The sequence below is a fragment of the Montipora capricornis genome, chromosome 12, assembly GCF_036669925.1.
Source record: "Montipora capricornis isolate CH-2021 chromosome 12, ASM3666992v2, whole genome shotgun sequence".
Taxonomy (NCBI): domain Eukaryota; kingdom Metazoa; phylum Cnidaria; class Anthozoa; order Scleractinia; family Acroporidae; genus Montipora; species Montipora capricornis.
The window spans coordinates 30,544,938-30,547,437 of NC_090894.1; the positions used below are offsets into that span (position 1 = coordinate 30,544,938).

At 38.4% G+C, this 2,500-nt stretch overlaps 1 protein-coding gene across 1 annotated transcript in view; it reads right to left on the reverse strand.

The window, feature by feature from the left end:
* LOC138026175 (serine palmitoyltransferase 2-like) overlaps positions 1-2,500 on the reverse strand; it is a 38,349-nt gene that overhangs the window by 28,279 nt on the left and 7,570 nt on the right. Inside the window, exon 3 of the mRNA XM_068873393.1 lies at positions 142-287. Within this exon, the coding sequence (XP_068729494.1) occupies positions 142-287 (146 nt within the window). The remainder of the gene's footprint in view (positions 1-141; positions 288-2,500) is intronic.

Consider the following 2,500-nt stretch of genomic DNA (forward strand, 5'->3'; position numbering starts at 1 on the left):
CAAAAGCAAAGGCAGGCCGCCTCGACCTGTTTAATGTTTGGCTTACTTGTTGGTCTGAATTTCTTGTAATTGGTCGACGTCACACAACTGCTTTGGTTTTAAGGCACTCAATTTCATTTAAAACCCTTTTTCAGAACTCACCATATTCATGCCTTGGACTGCAACAAGCCAGGCCGCGTTTCCTCACTGCTTCTTCGACGGCTTCAACACATGGCCCAGCATTTTGCGCAAACCCAAGATAATTATAAGAACCAGTGTTGATAGACCTGGTAATTTTTCCAGTAAGCCTAATAAAAAACGACAAGATTGGTCTGTCACTTTAGAATCCAGGACTTTGCTTAGGCATTGCTGATTGGGCAGTAAGGCGGCAAACCCCTCCCCTCCCTCGCAGGTAAGGAAATTGTGCTATTCTTTGGGAAACATCACCTGGGAGAAAACAGTCTAAAATAATACAAGCCAAAAAGTTGATAATTCTCGTTAAGTTCGTCATGTTTAATGCAATCGTGGAAATGAAATTAACGGAAACCGACTTCCTTTTTCCAGAATAAACAGTCTTTATGGAATTCACAAATTACGTCCCTGCCTTCTAAATTTCGACTGCCTCTTAATTTTCTATAGTGATGAAAGAAAAAACGTGAGCGAGCCTTTTGCCAGCTTAACGAAAGGTTCCTCTAATCTATCCTTTATTTATCATCTATTTTTAGTCCATGTGTATTTTTTAGAGAGTAAAAGAAAAAAATGGTTCCAAATCATCCTTCCTCGGTGTTCAACAGGATCGGGCCGACGTTACAGCGGATAGATGTACTTTCTTGAGAGTCAGTGTTTGACGATCACATCACACTGAAAACCGGAAAAAAGAGTTCCTCGAGGCAGGTATAGATTGGCTGTTCCTCATCCCGCATACAATCGCAGAGGTGGGATGCGAAGATGATGACCACTAAGACGGGCGTACAGTTTTCACGCTTTTAAAAATACTTATACTTAGTCTAGTTTAAGTTTTAACTTTTCCTATTTTTGATAGATACATTTGTATTTCAAAGAACGAATAGTTTCCTAGTAACTATTTTCTTTTTTTTTTTTTTTTTGATAAATCCATGTCACACAGGAAAATGTTTTAATTTTCATTTTGAGTTTTATGGTGCTTTTCTTCTTCTTTTATTTTTTAATTTTTCTTTGTTGTATCCCAGGCAGGTTTTGGTATTAAAGATTTTTTTTTTTCACAAAGTTTGTTCCATTTGTTAATCCCGCTGTTAGGTTGAGAGTTTGCTTTGTGAATCATTCTCTTCCTTATTTAACAAACTACTGTCGTTCTAAATTTTGGCTATGATTTTCCCTCAACTCACCATCCACACACACAATATTCCCCCCACTTACTCGCTTTACTAGAGATTAATATTTCAGTTTGTGGAGAGGAACCCCTTCCTGTAAGGGAATTCTTGCTGCAGCACCACGGTGCCACAAAGGTTGCCAGTCTACTGATGTTATTTGACGTTTTCGAGCCAGGGACAGACACTGGAAGGGAACTTTTCGCACGTCAAGACAGTGGTTATTTCCAAATTTTTAAACTAATCGTCTATACTAGGGGAAAGATACTAAACAGTACAAATGTGGAAGTGTGAAGACAACTTAAACAGGAAATCATTTCACTTCCGGTTGCTGTCCCTGCCTTAAAAGCGTGGCGTGCTTAAGATCTAGATTGTACATAGTTTCTATTAACTGATTTTTTCTCAAAATGATTTTTTACAGTTCATGTATTCGAACTGTAGAATAGAATGAAATAAAAGTTGGAAGATCATCGCGGTTAGTTGAGCAATTTATGCAGTAGCCCGAAAAAATCCAGGGTCCGGTTTCTCGAAAGTCAGCTTGACTACCATCCACTTTATTTGATAAGCTAGTCTTTTAACATGTTTTCAATATCATTTAAAGCAAAATGAATGTAAGCTTTTGTGTCTCAAAACCTCTCCGTTCTTAAGATACAGAGGTAATTGCGACTCCCGAAAAAAGCCCAAAAAGTTTCGGGACGTTCGAGAAACGGGCCCCAGGCCTGAACGGGATTCGAATCCATGACCGTGCTAAGCGTCTATCAACTGAACTATACACCTTATTCCAAAATGGCCGCTGATTTGTGCGCATACAAATTGGTCCTTGTTACCTCGTTCAAGACAAAATATTCTTTTGAATTTTAAGCTTAAGAACGAGGCATCAAGGGCTAATTTGAATAAAAACAAAAGAATATTTAAACGGCGGCCATTTTGGAATAAGGTGTATAAAGCCCATTGGGAGCTGTTCGAAATACAAAACTTCATATACGGGTATTTTAAATATCGTTTCTTTTACCTCGTAAGGAAGGGGCTTCAGAACTCGAATACCTAAACTGTATAATGATATTGGTACTGAATTGAATGTCTCTTGGGATCGAAATCTTACCTTGTGCGTCATAAAATAACATTGCTAATAGAGTGCCTTAATTTAAAGGATGGCACAGTCGGTTAGTGCTCGG